Here is a 17,594-nt window from a genome sequence, read left to right as displayed (position 1 = left end):
TAACCAGAAGGCTGGCAGTTCAAACCCACCAGCCATTCCTCAGAAGGAAGGTTGGGCAATCTACTTCTGTAGTGATACCACCTCAGAAACCCAAGAAGGGGTCTCTTATGAGTCACGGTGACTCGATGGCACATAAAACTACAACAACAACAGAAATTTAAATTTCAGCTCAAGACATAATTTTTGAAAAACCAAACACATATACAAAGTGCACATAGTAAGCAGTTATAGTATATAGTTATATAGAATATAGTTACAGTAAAGTCAGCTATATGGCCTGACAACAATGTATAGCAATTAAGAAAAACTGTCCAGTATTCCTGGGCTATTAAATATACCCATTTTATTTCCTTAAACTATAGGTCCTCATAGAGAATCACTATAAATCCTTAATTTTTCATTGATTTATGTCAAAAAGGAATTTAAGGGCACAAGGAAGGGGTGGTCATGGGGAAGAGAGTTTTGTTTTGTTTTTTTCTTCTTTTTTATTGTGATTTGGGTGAAAGTTCACAGAGCAAGTTCACTTTCCATACAACAGCTCATACACTTTGTCTCATGACACTGACTACAATATACCACAATGCAACAGCTCTCCTCCCACGTCCTCCCCACAGTTACCTCTTCCCTGTGTCCTTCCCCTCCATGCACTCCTGCCCCCTGAGCTATCTCCCTGTGCATACACAACCCTTCTTTCTCCCATGAGGTGATCTCTCCAAGGAGTGTATCTACCTCATGTAAATGTTCAGCTCATATGTCTGTCTTTTTATTTGGCTGGAAGCCACAAAAGTGAGTTCAATTCCAGACCTGAAGGGCAGCTAGGGGCCACAGTATCAGTGGTTCCATCAGGCTCCATCAGACCAGCAAACCTGGCCCACCTTTTTTTGTGGGGGGAGGAAGGGAGAGTTTTTTATGGTTGGGGTTGGTAATGGGGACAAGAAATCAGATGTGCGTGAACTGTTGAATGTAAAACAAGTTTGCTTTGTAAATCTGCACCCAAAGCACAATTTAACTTAAAAATTTTTTAAAGCAAACATTCTGAATAAAATTACATTCAGAAAACAAACTGTCTCAATAGATATAACTTCTAAACATTTGTTGACTCAAACAAAAGCAAGTTTCAAAAAACAGAATGGGGCAATGCTGTTCATGTAAGTTCCACACAATACCTCAGTAAATTATAAACACTATTTTAATATGAATACAGGCTGTGTTCACTTGGCACAGTTGCTTAGGACTGTGAAAAAGGCCACGCAAGCTATCTTCATAATCAATAGGAAACATTACAACTGTCCTCTGATCTTTCAAAAACATTACAACTGTCCTCTGATCTTTCAAAATTTTTGTCAAAACAATCAAATACTCTTATTATAAGGTATACATGTATAGAGAAATTTTTAAATAGTAAAGCTAGTATTTACTTACCCTGAAACTTGAAACATTAGCAACACTGAGAACTAAGTGTTTTTATTTCTCTGCAAAAAGCTTATCAGGAGTAATCTAAGCAGTGCTTGCCTCCTTTTCATAACATAACTTGCAATACAGAACAAACATCTTTTCTATGCCTTGGGGAAATATACTCCTTTCTAAGTTTGGATCAGCTACCACCATTTTATCTTTTGCACTTTTAAGAAATGTCATGAGATGCCCCAGAGTTTCTTCAGTGTAAAGTTTTTTGCTGACATCACTTCCTCTGGTACTCTTCATCTTTTTTGTCACTACCACTTTGCTCATCAATGTTGGTAAATTCACTGTCACTAAGAAATCTGGCTGCACATTTAAAGCCTGTCTAACAGTGTCAGCATTCCTACAACCAGCTGTTTCTTCTATAATTCCATTTACATTTGATTTGACTTTCACTTTCAGCATTATTACTTTTCACTCCCTTGCAGCACTTTCACCTCTGGTGGACTAATTTCTCGCTTAATATACTGTGGTGACTGGAATCTGAACTGTGGTGTTGAATGGTAACTGAAATCCATGCCTAACGGAAGCGTGCAAAAGGAATACTAGCTGAATACATATATGGACACACACATACATACTTATATCTGTGTGTGGTAAAAGTGAAGAATACTTTTCTCTGGGGAAAGAGGGAATGAAATGTGAAGAGTGGAATTTCAAATGTATCTACTATTTTCTTTAAAAAATAAAGGTTGAATATGAAGTTAAATCTGGGTATTAGTATATACATATTTCTATTTGTACTTTTCTTTCTGTATGAATTTTCATAATTTTAAGAAATGAGGCAGATTTAAAAAAAAAAAAACCAACAGCATACAGTGGGACAACAATGTAGAACAAAACACAAATTAATAAAAAGAGACCAGGTTCACTGGTCTGACAGTGCCTGGTGATACCCCTCCTAGACTATGGACCCTAGTCACCCTTCAGGTCTGGAACTGAACTCACTCCCATGGCTTCTAGCCAAACAACAAATAGGTATAGAGTGTGAACATTTACATCAAATAGGTACACTCCTTAGAACGATCAATCATGGGAAAACAGAAGGACAGTATTCACTTAGGGAGACAGCTCAGGGGGCAGGAATGCATAGGGAAGGACACAGGGAAGAGGTAACTACAGGGAGGAAGTGGGAAGAGAATTGTTACAATGTGGGGAATTTCAGTCAATGTCATGAAACAAAACGTGTATGAGCTGCTGTATGGAAAATGAATTTGCTCTGTAAATCTTCACCCAAATCCTAATAAAAAAAAAAAAAAAAAAAAAAACACACACACACCACGAGTAATAAAATACATGAGTGATATTTTTAGAAATATATTTTATGGCTAGAAACCAAAAGTAAAAGCTTAAAGTGTGCTGTTACTATGATAAAGGTGACTAAGAGGTTAAAATTACCCAGAAGTAGCTTAGCACAGCTGCCTTTTAAAACCAGCCCTATTTGCTCGCCAGACAATAGCTACCTATTTCCCAACCCAGCTTTATGGGTTACTTTACTATTTTGGCTTAAAAGAAAATCATCCAGCTTTCTTTGCATTTGCTCTCCCTACAAGGTACCGCTTTGGGTTCTGCAATTAGCAATAGCTTCCAGTTCTTACCTGAATATCAGTTAAATGCAACATTGTCTTCTTATAAGAAAGGATATCAAAATCTGTTGCTTTCCAGATTACATGATTGAAAAATTCACCTATTTTTGTCTTTTTGGTAATGACAATAAGATAGTTACCTGCAAAAAGGAGAGTCCAATACACATAAATATAAAAAAGACAACTCTCATGGCATAAGTAGCAATCCTTACTATTTAAACTTCAAAGGCTATTAATCGAATGAGGCTGCACTGTGCTGCACGGACAAAGGGCCATGCTTTTTCATTCTGATAATCTTATATTTATGAATAGACAGATGAAACATTATTTAGAAAAACTCTTATTGAAAGATCAAAGTTTTCCACAAAAAAAATAGAAGCAAAAGCTGCTGATAACCAAAGTAGTCACCTTAGCAAATGAAAAGTAGAGACAGAACATACTTACTTTCTCTGGCCCCAAGACGTACTCAACTCACTGTAGAATAATGTACCAGTATGTACATTAGGAGCTCTGGTGGCATAGTGCCTAAGGCATCTGCTACTAACCAGAAGGCTGGTGGTTCAAACCCACCAGTCACTCCTTGGAAGGAAGACTGGGCAATCTACTTCCGTAGTAATACCGCCTTGGAAACCCAAGGAGGGGTTGCTATGAGTTGAATCAATTCGATAGCAGCCAATTAGTATACACACTAAAGCATCAGAGGTCTGAAGATCGGATCACTGCCCCATCTACACCATTCCTATGTCCTTCTGGTCATTCTAAATGTTAGAGAAATGTGCTGGGGCAGTATATGTAAGTGGTCACTGCAGTATTACAAGGATGAGTAGCTAGGAATGAAGGAGCCACCACAGTACCATAGCACATCACATAATCGGCCAACCCTGATCCTAGCCACTTCCTTGCCCCTGGAAATAAAACAGGGTGACCCACTTCAATTAACTCAGTTCTTGAGCTCTGATCAATACTCCATACACAAGCACCCTGCCCAGAAGCTTTCCTGTGTACTTCTCTTCCAGAACTTGTACACTGTACCATGTTGTTGTTGTTATTTGCCATCGAGTCGGGTACCATAGTGACTTATTATTTATATGCCTCTCTCACTAGACATTGAACTACAGGGTAGAAGGCCTGTACCTTTACACTCTGGCATCTAGCAGGGTCTGACTTAACCCAGAAATTGACTGACTGAAGCATGATACGAAGCATGCCTCCATCTTGTACTCTAATACTGTCAATCTCATTACCTTCTTTGCCCATCTTACCTTATTTTGTCTTACCTGCCACCAGATGGATTGTGCCCAATATACCAAATATTGGTCTTGTGACAGCTGAAGGAGGAACATCTTTCTTGACTTAAAAAACAAAAACAGAAAGAAAGATCACATAAGAAAAAGCTCTCAAAGAAATGGAAATTTAGTTTGATTTCATAGTTAGTTCAATTAAATCAATCTGTATGATTTGTTCTAGGAAAGCAATATTCCCTCATTAGTGCGAGACCTCCATTCTGGCAGAACAGAAACTAAGAGTCCAAATGATGCATAAAGAAAGGCCTATGGAAAAGTTTATATATGGAAGGAAAGTTTCTTTTTTGGTTACTAGGGGTGGGAGGGAGCACTGGGGGAAAAAAAACGCACTGACCCGTATCATTTTAGTTTTGTGTATTTCACTGTACATAAATTATATTTCAATAAAATGTATTAATAAAAATAATAAAGGCCTTGCCTATTAAGAGTAAGGGGCCAACATACATTACTGCATTGTCAGTGATGGCAAACATTGATCTACAGGTGGATAGATGGTGGACAGGCTGAATTATTAGATATGTCTATGCAGGGAGGAGTATGCCCGTGACCATACAGGGTTGGAAGACATTATTTCTACAAGTGTATCTATGTGTTCTGTAAGAATTTCCAGGTATATAGTACAGCTGACAAGAGACAAGGTTGTAGTCACTTCTTGGCCATAGCCAGCTACCCAGAGGGAGCAAGTAGTTGGACCTGTGGGCTCGAGACCATGGTTGCAGGGGACATAAGCTCAATTGGCATAACATACTACACAAAACCATTGTTCCACATCATACTTCAGCAAGTAGCAACTGGGCTCTTAAAAGCTTGCAAGCTGCCATCTAGATGCAACGATGGGTCTCTCCTCGCCCAGAGCAAAAAAGAATGAAGAAATCGAGAGATTCATGGAAATAATTAGTCAAAGTGACTGGTACACCATGCAATCCTCAGCCTACACGACTATGAGACCAGAAGAACTAGATGGTGCACAGCTACCACTGTCAACCACCCGAAGGGGGATCTCTGTAGGGGATCCTGGAGAATAATGTGAAACAAAACTCAAAATCATTAAAAAAAAAAAAAAAAGAAAGAAAGAAAGGACCAGGTTTGCTAGTCTTATAGAGCCTGGTGGAACCCCTGAGACTATGGCCCCTAGCTGCCCTTCAGGTCTGGAACTGCACCCACTCCTGTGGCTTCCAGCCAAACAAAAGACAGGCATATGAGCTGAACATTTACATTAGGTAGATACACTCCCTTGGAGAGATCAATCATGGGAGAACAGAAGGGCTGTGTATGCACAAGGAGACAGCTCAGGGGGCAGGAATGCATGGAGGGAAGGACACAGGGAGTTGCTGCATTGTGGGAGATTGCTGTCAATGTTATGAGACAAAGTATATGTGCTGTATGGAAGATGAGTTTGCTTTGTAAACTTTCACCCAAATTACAATAAAACTAAAACTAAAAAAAAAAAAAAGAGTATGGCCCCAAAAGTAACAAGCCTCAGTAACCTCACAGGTCAATTTGGGGGACAGTTTTTAATGTTACTTTAAAAACACTTACTCAACCTCTTGCCAGAAACTAAGCACCCATCCCTTTAAAAGAACTAGAAATTAAGTTAGAAAGTGTGGATTTGCGACAAGATTTTAATCTCAACCTGCAACTAATGGAATGCAAAAAAACGATGATGATTTGCCCAGCCGTGTGTAAGAATGTGGGAAAGGAGGCAAAGAATCACGGAAGAAGGAGGGAAAAGCTTCCTCTTTATGTCTAACAGCAAATTTAACACAAGCAAGCAGGGAAGCATATCACGTAGCAGTTTTATCAATAACATCCCTAATAAAATAGTATCTTAGATCACAGGGTTCATTTCACACGTCATACTATAAGCCAATGGGTTTTGCAAAGTTTATTTTGTAGAACTTTAAAGAATAATGCCCAAAAAAGGGGGGGGGGGTCATGAGGCTCCACAGTCAATTAAACTTATTTTACTACATCCCATTACCTCTACTCCCCCTCTCAGAGGGTCATGATGCACTTTAGAAAAAAGGCTTTGAGAAGGCCTACAGTAAAGGAAAGCTGTCCCACTGCTTAATCCAAAGTTTCCCAAATTTACATGGCTACAGAATTTCTCCTTCCGTTACAGTATATCATCATACTAGAACCCATTTTGGAAACACTGCTGTAAATCCAAATTCTGGTTCTTAAAGGTATTTGTAACAATGTTGTTGTGTGCTATCAAGTCAATTCAACTCAAAGCAACCCAACAGAATAGCAAACAACTGCCCTATAGGATACAGACTGTTAGATCTTTTCTTCTGCAGAGCAGCTGGTGGATTCAAATCACTGACTGTCCAGTTAGCAGCCGACTGCTTAACCACTGTGTAACCAGGGCTCCTTTCCAAAACAATGCTGTGGTCGTTAGGTGCCACTGAGTTGGCTCTGACCCACAGTAACCCTATACACAACAGGATGAAACACTGCTCAATTATGCGCCTACCTCACCATCCTTGCTACATTTGAGCCTATCATTGTAGCTACTGTGTTGATCCATCATGTTGAGGGCCTTCCCCTTCTTTGATGATCCTCCACTTTACCAAGCTTGATGTCCTTCTGCAAGGAATGGTCCCTTCTGACCACATGACCAAAGTAAGTGAGATGAAATCTGGCCATTCTCATTTCCAAGGAGCATTCCAGCTGCACTTCTTCCAGGACAGATTTGTTCATTCTTCTGGCAGTCCATGGTATTTTCAGTATTCTTCGCCAACACCACAATTCAAAGGCATCAACTCTTCTTTGGTCTTCCTTATTCACTGTCCAGCTTTCACATGCATATGAGATGATTGAAAATACCATGACTTAGGTTAGTTACACCTTAGTCTTCAAAGAGACATCTTTGCTCTTCAGCACTTGAAACAGGTCTTTTGCAGCAAATTTACCCAGTGCAATACAACCACTGCTTCCTCAGTGTTGACTGAGGATTCAAGTAACATGAAATCTTTGACAATTCCAATCCTTTCTCCATTTATCATGATGCTGCTTATTGGCAGCTGTGAGGATTTTTGTTTTCTTTATGCTGAGGTGTTATCCATACTGCAGACTGTAATGTTTTACCTTCTTCAGTAAGTGCTTCAAGTCATCTTCACTTTCAGCAAGCAAGGTTATATCATCTGTATATTGCAGGTTGTTAATGAGCTTTCCTCCAATCCTGATGCCATGTTCTTCTTCATACAGTCCAGCTTCTCAGATTATTTGCTCAGCATACAGATTGAATAAGTATACTAAAATTCAGTCTTTTTCTCTCAATAATTCAGTTTGCTTAACTATGCTATGCCATTAACTAACACGAAAAATGGCAAGCTTTGTGCAGTGAAAATCTCAGGAAAAATCCTGAAGATACTAAGATCATTTGATAAACTTAAATGCACTACTGACAGTGCTGTCAGTTACATTAACTAGAGTATAACAGCAATAAAACTATGGTAGTTCCTAAGCATGGTGTTACTTTTTCACAGAGGAAGAAAAAAAAAAAAAAGAAAGAGTCCCTCTCTCCATGACCACAGTCTGTATTTCTAATAGTAAAAAGAAACTGGCTGAGAAACTGAGGGAGTAAGTTTCTGGTCAAAGTATGCCTAGCACGTATCTACTGATGGCTACTTAGCATAAGCATCGTCACATCCAAATAATCTGTGACTTTTAGCTTTTCAACCCATTGAACTGAGTTTGCAATCTCTAGTTATAAGTAAAATGTCACTAAAAAGTGAAAAATAACAGACACTGGGTTGTATTAATATGGTATAAAGTGCAGTGTGATAAAACTTTAGGAGGAGTGTACTAACATTGGTTAAAACCAATAAGCTATCAGGAGAAAACAGCAGCCAAGCAACAGATAAGGGGGAAATACCAAATTATCAAACCAAAACAGAGCTCTCACTCCATTTAGTCAAATAAAAATTATGGATGGTAGTAGAATAACAAGATAACCATGAAAAGAGAACTTTTACAGCTATAATCTTTCTTACACTTTACTATCCATGCAATGTATTTTCATGTTTCACTTTATCCATGCAAAGGTTAGTTACTGAATACCTATTCTATGGTTACTCAAATATTTTACTTACAAGAAAACAAATACACAACTGTCTGCAGTGAACTGGAATTTATATACATATGAAATTCTGAATGTGGTATCAAAATGGTACACTTTGTTACCAAAATTATTTCATATCAATCTATTTAGAAATCAGTGTTCCACACAACTGAAAAACAATTGTTTTTCATGTCCGAGAAAAAGAGCAAAAAGAGCAAAACCAAAATTTGTAACTGGAAGAGTAAATAAAGCTTAGGAACATCATTTGCCCAGAACTCTTACAAGGTTTAATCAGTATATTTTACTTTTCATTTATTAGATTATCCTCACCATCATTAATATTTTCGAAACAAAAGCAGCTATTAAAAAAGTGCCACACATTTAGTGAACACCCTCAAATACCTTAAAGCTCAGAGCTATTAGACAGTAATAAGCCCAATCCTGCCAGAGGGCAGGTAAAGGAACAAATAAAGAAATAGGCTTCCTAAAATTTTCAATATCGTTTCTCCTTTTGATAAAAAAGTAGACAGCATAAAATGAATGTATAATGCTAATCAGAAGGTTGGTGGTTCAAACCCACTAGCCCCTCCTCGGAAGGAATCTACTTCCATAGCGATACCTCCTCGGAAACCCAAGGAGGGGTCGCTATGAGTCAGGTATGACTCGACGGCACATAACAACAACAACATACCGTAAGTGAGGCGGCAAGAATTAAAATTTTATAAGAAGGCACACAAGAGAGCCACACAGTGACACAGCCCTGAGTTATTTATCTTAATTATTGCAACTTATGGATGAAGTCTTTCTCAGACTTCCAAATCTGACTACGACATACCTGAGAGGGTAACCTCTGTGGACACACGGTCGATGGTAAGTACATCATCTGCTCCATCATCACAAGCTTCCACATAAAACTTTTCAGGTGTGATGTGCCTGAGAAGAAATTTTAAACCATAAAAAATTAAACCAAATTGAATGAAGACTTCTAAAATAATGACTTATTGTAATAACAATAGAGTTTAAATTAGACATCATTTTCCCAGCCTCTGAAAAGATAGAGGTTAAGTGTTGCCCCTGTGAGCTCACTGCAACTCTTCTCACTTGCATATTTAATATGGATGAAGTTTTAATTTACTGAAAAACTATCAATTTGACTTAAAAGAAAAGTCATAAACAAACGTAAATTATTATATTCAACATGATGCACTGTAAATAGAACAGTCCTAGTATTCAACTGCCTGTTCATTGTGACCTCAGACAAGTTACTCATCCTTTCTGCCCCTCAGTTTCCTTATTCATAAATTAAAGCTAATACTAGACTTACCGCTTAGAATTGTTGTGAGGATTAAATAAACTAATCTTTGACAAGCACTCAAAATAATGCCTGAAACATAGTAAGGAAGATACCAGTATTAGCCAAAAATACTAAAAATCGTTTTTATAAAATATTTCCAATAAATTGCTCAAAATAAATTAACAGTCAGGTGCGTTTTGTTAAAATGACACATATCTGTTCCTGAAAACTCTCATTCTGCAAAATGAATAAATACAGGGGGTTTAAAAAAAAGCTTAGACTATTTAAAATATGCAACTTTGTTACTTGAGTCTAATAAAAGAAATGGTTCCTCCTTGAATAGATCAGGCAAACAACTCAAGAGTGAGTAGGCACTGCCTCAGGAAATATTAAAAATTAACAGAAACGATAACACAAGCACACACACTTGCAGAGATGATAGTCGACTGAAGATGGGCTCTAAGCCATCAGCTAAGGCGGTAGTTAGGAGGGCATGGGAGGAGGTGCTGCTCTCCAGATCCGAACAAGGTTTGGGAAGGGAGCTGCTGGGTGAAGGAACTACCTCCCCCATAAAACTAATTTTTAATGTTCTTAAAGTAGACTTGAAAGAATTTCTGTGTAGTAACCAATCTGAGGATTTTTTCCTTTCCATTTTAATTCTATTTCCATTATTCTCACTTCCCTTGCCTATGAAAAATCTTACATGATCCCATACAACTATCACTGGCATCATTTCCTATTTACCAATTATGTATAAGCTATTTGGAAGGCTTCTAGTGGCCAAGGACCTAAGGCATCTGACTGCTAACCAGACGGCTGGTGGTTCAAACTCACCAGCTACTCCTTAGAAGAAGACTGGGCAGTCTACTTCTGTAAAGACTTACTGCTTCGGAAACCCCAAGGGGGTCACTATGAGTTGGAATCAACTCGATGGCAGTGAGTTTGGTTTTTATAAACTATTTGGAGTTACAGAAACATATCCTGTAGAACAGACAATATTGGCCATTTTTTACTAAATTATCTGAGACATAATCAATTCTTAAATATCCAAATATAATGCATATCCATTTGTGATTCATCTGTGACTGACTTCGTAATATAAGGCTAGTTTCCTACATTTTGGGGGCTATGCTCAGGGAATAAAAATTAGTGTTAAACAAAACAAGCAAAAGTCAACAAAGAGGGCAAACCTGCTTCAAATATGACAGTCATAAGTTCAAAACTAAATAGTTCACTCCTATTACTGAGTTATATTCCATTGTATTGTATACATCAATTTGTTAATCCATTCACTTCTTGATGAACATCTGGGTGGTTTCTAGTTTGGGGCTACTATGAATAAAGGTTCTTACACATTCCTGTACAAGTCTTGAAGCAGGTAAGCATAACCACTCATTTCTCTTGGGTAACTATCAGGGAGTAGAATGGCTAGATCAGGTAACACGTACACGTTAAACTTCTGCAGGGAAGGATAAGCAAAGGATTACAAACAAGCACAAGGAAAGTTTTAGGAGTGATGGATGTGTTGTTCACTGTCTTGCTTCTGGTGACAGTTTCAAGGGTGCCAAAATTTACCAAGTTGGATACCTTACGTATGTGCCGTTTACTAAATGTCAATTATCTATCAACAGGGCTATCAAAAAGAAAGAAAGAAAGAAAAGAAAATGAGAAGTTCTGAAACAAAACATGAAGAACTTCCAGACAATTTACTCATTATAGGGTAGTGACCTCTACTCATTAAAAACAAGCCCACAAAAACCAACATTTCAGTTCACAGCTGCAGAAGACGTTCTGTCTGCACAAGCACAAACAATACTCCAAGAGCAAGTCAGAATTTACTGGAAAGCTACCATGTGCTAAATATTACACAACACTAGCGAAAGGAGTCAAGTGACTCAAGAACAAATAGGAAAAATACCTTCCCAAATTGTTTTTAAAATAAAAAAGCAGACCTGAAATAAAAGAGATGTCTTTCAAAGTGTACGTGAGCTGCTGTATGGAAAGTGAATTTGCTTTGTAACCTTTCACCCAAATCACAATTTAAGAGAGAGAGAGACCAAAGGGATGTCTTTATAAAGGCTTTTGAAAAAAGTGCTCTCTCTAAATCAGATAACAGTTTCATAAGCCTCCCTCCCCACTCTGGGCCACCCAATCTTTCAAATGTTGGGCAAGTGCCTGTGCAGCAGGCAATGGCCTAGAGCCGCATGAAATGCTTTCACACTGGGCTGGTGTTCTCACTGAACATTTTTGTCCCACCCAGTGTCCTATAAAATGCCATGACTTCTTTTTAGAATAATAAATAATAACAAATAATAAATAACAAAGAATCCAAGAATATTCAGCCTTCCCTCTGGTGGTACAGTGCCTAAGGCATCTGACTGCTAACCAGAAGGCTGGCAGTTCAAACCCACCAGCTACTCCTCGGAAGGAAGGCTGGGCAATCTACTTCTGTAGAGATACCGCCTCGGAAACCCAAGGAGGGGTCACTATGAGTCTGGATCAACTCAACAGCTGTGAGCTTAGAGTTTATCTGATCTTTAAAAGACTGGTCAAGCACTGCTTAGTCCATTACCAACACTGCTGCAGTGTTAAGTGTACCAATAAGGTTTGTTCTGGTTTCAGTAACGCCAAAGTGCACCATAGTAAATTACTTGATATGGCTTTTCTAGCCATAAGTCTTCGTAAACTCCATGGTGGAATTTGCTGTGAGAAACTGAGTAGCTCCTGATTGTTAAAATCATCCACCTGGGGTATTTCTGTTGGTAGCAGCACAAAGTAATGTTCTGAGAAGTTCGCTCTCTCTCACGTGCTTAGAATTCTGATGTTATGATTGGTTAGTTTGGCCACTCTGCGAGGCTTAAAAGGAGTCCTCCTAGAGGCACAAGTCTCTCCGTGACTGCTGGCTGGGAAGGATGTGCTGCTGAAAGAGACACACGCTATTGAGAGACACGCGCTGCTGGGAAAGAGACCCGAGAGACACGGAGGGCTGAGAGACTGAGCATTTTTCCTGAACTTGAATTGTAGCCTGGTGCTTCCCTAATAAACCCCATAATCTGTGAGTTCTGTGTGACCACTGCAGAGAATTATCCAACCCAGCAGAAAGGTGGTGAGTGCTGTGGGAGGAATGGTTGGTATCAGGGTTGGTGAAAGGGCTGGAGGGAGGCAGCATGTCTGGCCTTGCAGGAATAGGCCTTGGGCTACTGATGGTGATTCTGTCTTCCTTTTGTGTGGTTAGAGGAAGTCAGAAGATGTGGCCTCCTTGCCTTTTTAGCACAAAGCAACCGCCCACAATCACTCAACAAATACACACAGGCATGTACACTCTACTTATACACAAAATAAAAACTCAACCCCCACATAACTGATCATAAGCCTCTAATCAAAACTACCTCAGCACGTTATAAGAGCACTGCATTAGTAGTAGCTACACTGGAAAAAAAATCTGTGGATTTGCAATAAAATATATAGGAGTTCTAATCCTGACTTTGCTGTTTACTAGCTATGTTACTAGTCTGACTTATGAATATCTATCCTGTGCCAGGCCTTGTTCTAGACATTAGTGGTGCAAATTCCCATGATCACAGTGTGTATTTTTTTTAACATTTTATTGTAGTTTGGTGAAAGTTTACAAAGCTAATTAATTTTTCATCCAGTAATTTATACGCATTTTGTTTTGTGACATTGGTTGCAATCCCCTCAATTTAACAGCACTCTTCCCACTTCCTCTCTGTGTTTACCATTTCCGTTTGTCTTTTTTTCCTTCCCCTTACTGCTTTCTAAGCTTTGTTTTTTGGTTAAATGCTGCCCTTTTGGTCACATATAGTTGATTGAAGTGTAATCCATACTGCAGACTATAGTCTTTAATCTTCACCAGCCAGTGCTTCAAGCTATCCTCACTTTCAGCAAGCAAAGTTGTGTCATCTGCTTATCACAGGTTATTAATGAGTCTTCCTCCAATCCTGATACCACGTTCTTCTTCATATAATCCAGTTTCTCAGATTATCTGCATACAAGGTGAATAACTATTGTGAAAAGATACTTGATGCACTCCCTTCTTGATTTTGAACCATGCAGTATACCCTTATTCTGTTCAAACGACAGCCTCCTGATCTATGTACAGGTTCCTCATGAGCACCACAGAGTGTTCTGGAATTCTCATTCTTCTCAATGTTACCCATAATTTGTTAAGATCCACACAATCAAATGCTTTTGCATAGTCAATAAAACATAAGTAAACATCTTTCTGGTATTCTCTGCTTTCAGCCAAGATCCATCTGACATCAGCAATGATATCCCTCATTCCACGTCCTCCTCTGAATCCAGCTTGCATTTCTGGAAGCTCTCTGTCAATATAGTGCTGCAATCATTTTTGAATTATCTTCAGTAAAATTTTGCTTTCATGCAATATTAATGATATTGTTCAATAATTTCGACATTCTGTGGGATCACTTCTCTTCGGAATGGGTACGAATATGTGTCTCTTCCAGTCAGTTGGCCACGTAGCTGTCTTCCAAATATCTTGGCATAACCGAGTGAATGCCTCTAGCAGGGCATCTGTTTGTTGAAACATCTCAACAGGTATCCTGTCAATTCCTGGAGCCTTGTTCTTCGCCAATTCCTTCAGTGCTCCTTTGACTTCTTCCTTCCATACCACTGGTTCTTGATCATATGCCACCTCCTGAAATGGATGAAGATCGACCAATTCTTTTTGGTACAGTGACTCTGTGTATTCCTTCCATCTTCTTTTAATGTTTCCTGCATCAGTCAATATTTTGCCCATAGAATCTTTCAATATCAAGGCTTAAATTTTTTCCTCAGTTCTTTCAGCTTGAGAAATGCTGAATGTGCTCTTGCCTTCTGGTTTTCTAACACCAGGTCTTGGCACATTTCATTTTAGTAATGGGCTTCGTCTGCTCAAGCTGCTCTTTGAAATCTTCTGTTCAGCTCTTTCATCTTGTAATTTCTTCCATTTGCTTTAGCTACTCTCCGCTCAAGGGCAAGTTTTAGAGTCTCTTCTGACATCCATTTTGGTCTTTTCTTCCTTTCTTGTCTCTTTAATGAACTCTTGCTTTCTTCATGGATGATGTTCGATGTCATCCCACAATTCCTCTGGTTTTCAGTCACTGGTGTCCAATGCATCAAATCTATTCTTTAAATGGTCTCTAAATTGAGGAGGGATATTGTCAAGGTCATATTTTGGCTCTCGTGGACTTGTTTTAATTGTCTTCAAGTTGAACTTGCATATGAGCAGTTGATGGTCTGTTCCACAGTCAGCTCCTGGCCTTGTTTTGGTTGAAGATATTGAATTTCTCCATTGTCTCTTGCCACAGATGTAGTCAATCTGATTTCAGTGTATTACATTTGGTAAAGTCCATTTGTTTAGTCACTGCTTATGTTGCTGAAAAAAAGGTATTTGCAATGAATAAGTCATTGGTCTTGCAAAATTCTATCCTGTGATCCCCAGCATTATTTCTCTCACTAAGGTCGTATTTTCCAACTATTGGTAACTCTTCTTTGTTGCCAACTTTTTCATTCCAGTCACCAGTGATAATCAACGCATCTTGATTGCATATTTAGTCAATTTCTGGCTGCAGAAGTTGGTAGAAATCTTTAATTTTTTTTTATCTTTGGCGTTGGTGATTGGTGCAGAGATTTGAATAGTAGTAGTAGTAACTGGTCTTCCTTACAGATGTGTGGATATTATCCTATCACTGACAGTGCTGTTCACTTTATAAGCCTGTCTATTGTTTGGCTGAAAGCCGATTCCCAGGGGTGGGTTCAGTTTCAGGCTTGAAGGATGTCAAAGGGCCACAGTCTCAGTGGTTCCATCAACATCCAGCTGACCAGTAAGTAGGTTTGGTCTTTTTTATGATTTTGAATTTTGTTCTACATTTTTTTCCTTCCTCTCTGTCCAAGACCTTCTATTATGATCCTGATCAGATCAGTTGTTAGTGGTAACTAGGCACTATCTAGTTCTTCTGGTCTCTTGAGTAGTGGAAGATGTGGTTCTCATGGTCCACCAGGCCTTTGGACAAATTGGTTCTTTGAGTGAGTCTTTGATTTTCTTCACTCTTCTTTGTTCTGGAAGAGGCGGCCAATAGCTGCATCTTAGATGGCCACCTGCAAGCTTTTAAGACCCTAGTTGCTACTCACTGAATTAGGACATGGATCATTGTTTTTGTGGACTATATTATGCCAATTGACCTAGATATCTCGAGACTGTGATCCTATGCCAGTGACTCATTCCCTTTAGGTGTCTGGTTATGGCTAAGAATTTTTCAGAACTTTGCCCTCTGCTCTATAATATCTTTGGATATACGAGCTGTTGTTGGTTGTTATATGCCATCAAGTCATCTCCCACTCATAGCGACCCCTCCTTGGGTTTCCGAGACAGCATCACTACAGAAGTAGATTGCCCAACCTTCCTTCCAAGGAGTGGCTGGTGGGTTTGAACCACCAACCTTCTGGTTAGCAGTCAAGCGCCTTAGGCACTACGCTAATCCCGGATATCTAAGTAGCACATAAAAAATATAGGAAAAAAGCTGCCAAACCCATATATACTCCTGGGTGTACTTCCATTCACCTTCCCACATCTGTTCAGCCTGCATGTCTACCTACATATCTACTCATAGATGTTGTTTGTTATTACTATTGTTGCAGGACTGTATGTAATAAGGAGCTCTGGTGGCGTAGTATCTAAGGCATCTGACTGCTAACCAGAAAGTTGGTGGTTCAAATCCACCAACCACTCTGCAGAAGGAAGATTGGACAATCTACTTCTGTAACAATATACTGCCTTGGAAATCCAAAGGGGGTCACTATGGGTTGGAATTGAATCGATGGCAGTGAGTTCGGGTTTTTTTGGTGTATGTAATAGTATTTACCTTTGCTGTCTTTTACTCTTGTGCACCTCCCAGTGACTTCCTTTGCCACTGGTCATGTTGTGCTGCCCTCCTTCCTCATTGCCTTTCCCTTTACCTACTTTGATACATGTCTACTCTCTAGTTAAGTGATTTACCCTACCTTCCTCTTCCTTCCCTGGTAACCATCAAAAGATGTTTCTTTCTATGTGTAAACCTTTTAAACCTTTTCTTAACTTTTTATAATAGTGGTCTCATACAATATTTGTCCTTTGTGATCGACTTTCTGGGAGAGACAATTAATTCACAAGGAAGTGATTCAGTGATTTCAGACAGTGGTAAGCAATATGAAGAAAATAAAGGTTGGGTAGGGAGACTGGGGTCAGGGTGAGGGGCGGGATAGGCTGATCTGTTTGAGGACTAAATATCAAGATGTGAGCCCCTGACACAGCTGTGAATAGACAGATGACATCTCTGTCCTTAATTAAACCTGGAGATGAGAATGCTTACCCTATCTATTTCACAGAACACTGAGAATTAAAGGAACAATTATGAAGTGCTTTGCAAACATATAGGACTGGCTCACAAGCATGAAAAAAATTTTTTGATCATTAACAAAGACAATGTCCTTTAACAGAGAAGGGAGAAAAGTTGCAAATTTTCATGACAAGACTCTGAACATAGAACCAAAAAGAAACTGTCCATATTGTCCCAGTGAGGGACTCTATTAGCTATATAACCAAGAAAAACCAAACTCACAGCCATCAAGTCAATTCCAACTCACAACAACCCCCATTAGGTTTCCAGAGCAGTAAATCTTTACAGAAGTAGATTGCCCAGTCTTCCTTCCATGGAGTGGCTGGTGGGTTTGAACAGCCAACTGTCTGGTTAGCAGTCAAATGCCTTAGGCACTGTACCACCAGAGCTGCTTCCATTAGCTATATTGTTGTTGTTATGTGCCGTCAAGTCGGACCCGACTCATAGCAACCCCTCCTTGGGTTTCCGAGGCAGTATCACTATGGA

At 39.1% G+C, this 17,594-nt stretch overlaps 1 protein-coding gene across 1 annotated transcript in view; it reads right to left on the bottom strand.

The window, feature by feature from the left end:
* SACM1L (SAC1 like phosphatidylinositide phosphatase) overlaps window positions 1-9,327 on the bottom strand; it is a 51,287-nt gene extending 41,960 nt beyond the window's left edge. Inside the window, exons 1-2 of the mRNA XM_007951734.2 lie at window positions 9,253-9,327; window positions 4,325-4,399 (exon numbers count right to left, since the gene is read on the bottom strand). Of these exons, the coding sequence (XP_007949925.1) occupies window positions 4,325-4,399; window positions 9,253-9,327 (150 nt within the window). The remainder of the gene's footprint in view (window positions 1-4,324; window positions 4,400-9,252) is intronic.
* Window positions 9,328-17,594: the final 8,267 nt, after the last annotated feature.

The sequence above is a fragment of the Orycteropus afer genome, unplaced genomic scaffold, assembly GCF_000298275.1.
Source record: "Orycteropus afer afer isolate SDZICR_OR568_19922 unplaced genomic scaffold, OryAfe1.0 scaffold00311, whole genome shotgun sequence".
Taxonomy (NCBI): domain Eukaryota; kingdom Metazoa; phylum Chordata; class Mammalia; order Tubulidentata; family Orycteropodidae; genus Orycteropus; species Orycteropus afer.
Note: the sequence above shows the minus strand (reverse complement) of the source record. Positions and strands in the feature narration are given on the sequence as shown.